The sequence below is a fragment of the Neomonachus schauinslandi genome, chromosome 13, assembly GCF_002201575.2.
Source record: "Neomonachus schauinslandi chromosome 13, ASM220157v2, whole genome shotgun sequence".
NCBI classification, from domain to species: domain Eukaryota; kingdom Metazoa; phylum Chordata; class Mammalia; order Carnivora; family Phocidae; genus Neomonachus; species Neomonachus schauinslandi.
In genome coordinates this window covers 833,556-834,829 of record NC_058415.1, presented here as the reverse complement: position 1 = coordinate 834,829, position 1,274 = coordinate 833,556, and the positions used below count along the sequence as shown (strand labels likewise).

At 56.2% G+C, this 1,274-nt stretch overlaps 1 protein-coding gene and 1 long non-coding RNA gene across 2 annotated transcripts in view; both read right to left on the bottom strand.

Moving 5' to 3' along the window:
* Positions 1-402, bottom strand: part of LOC123326500 — a 2,031-nt gene extending 1,629 nt beyond the window's left edge. Inside the window, exon 1 of the long non-coding RNA XR_006541131.1 lies at positions 266-402. This is a non-coding gene — a long non-coding RNA (uncharacterized LOC123326500). The remainder of the gene's footprint in view (positions 1-265) is intronic.
* Positions 403-538: 136 nt separating this feature from the next.
* The window catches only part of FGD3 (FYVE, RhoGEF and PH domain containing 3), a 38,360-nt gene continuing 37,624 nt past the window's right edge, over positions 539-1,274 (bottom strand). The window contains exon 9 of the mRNA XM_044920729.1: positions 539-604. Coding sequence (XP_044776664.1) covers positions 539-604 — 66 coding nt within the window. The remainder of the gene's footprint in view (positions 605-1,274) is intronic.

The following is a 1,274-nucleotide window of genomic DNA, read 5'->3' as shown; positions in this document are numbered from 1 at the left end:
CACACACACCACGCCCACCACACACCTAGCACGTGCACACACACACCGCGCCCACCACGCACCTACGTGTGCACACACACCGTGAACACGTGCACCACACACCTGGCACGTGCACGCACACACACCACTCCCACCACACACCTAGCACGTGCACGCACACAATCTGTCCTGGCACAAGGGCAGCAGCAGCTCTGGGAACACAGCCTGCAGAGGCTGCCAGGGACAGGGCCCCCGTCAGGAGGCTCCCAGCATCTGGCCTGCCTACCTCCGTGCTGTGCTTGGGCCCCTCGGCTGCCGCCTCAGGGCTGGGGCTCTCAGGTACCGCCTGCTGCGTCAGGAAACACTCTCGGCAGACGCGGCTCTGCCTGCCATTCTCAGCCTTGAACTCGGAGCACTTCCCACAAATGACCTGCAAAGCAGAGGGCACCTGTGACCCCGCCTCCTGGGGACAGAAGACCGTCCAGAAGAGGCTGGAGGGGCCACAAGGCCAGGAGGGACATAGCATATGGAGGGGAAGGGCTTCTCTGCAGGAGACTTGTCAGAGGACAGGGACCCAAGTGCTGGCCATCCAGGACTTGCCTCCTCTTCTGGAGGGTCCCGGGGTCTGTGTGCACAGAAAGAAGACTGGGAAGAGGCACCAGGCACATGGAATGATGCTCAACATCACTAATCATCAGGGAAATGCAAACCAAAGCCACAGTGAGATATCAGATACCACCTCACACCTGTCAGGATGGCTAGTACCCAAAACACAGACAATAAGTGTTGGTGAGGATGTGGAGGAACCAACCCCTTGTGCACTGTTTGTGTGAATGCAAGATGGTAGTGCTGCTGTGGAAAACATATCCACTCCCCACAAAACACTGAAAATAGAGTTACCCTATGATTTAGCAATTTCCATGATTTCTACTGATTTCTATTTCTATTTGTGGTTGGACTCCTGAGTGGATGGATGGATGGATGATGACCCACCCACTCACCCACACATCCACCTATCCATCCATCCTCCATTCACCCACCCAGCATCCACCAACTGTCCATCCTCTATTCACCCATCCGTCATCCCATCCAGCCACCCACCTGTCCATCCACCCATCTATCCTTTATCCACCCACCCTCTACGCCCCATCCATCACCCACCTATCCATTCATCTATCCACTTACCTACCCACCCACCTATCTGTCCATTCATCTACCTATCCATCCATCCATCCTCCACCCATCCACCCACCCATCCACCCACCCATCCATCCATCCACCCACCCATCCACCCA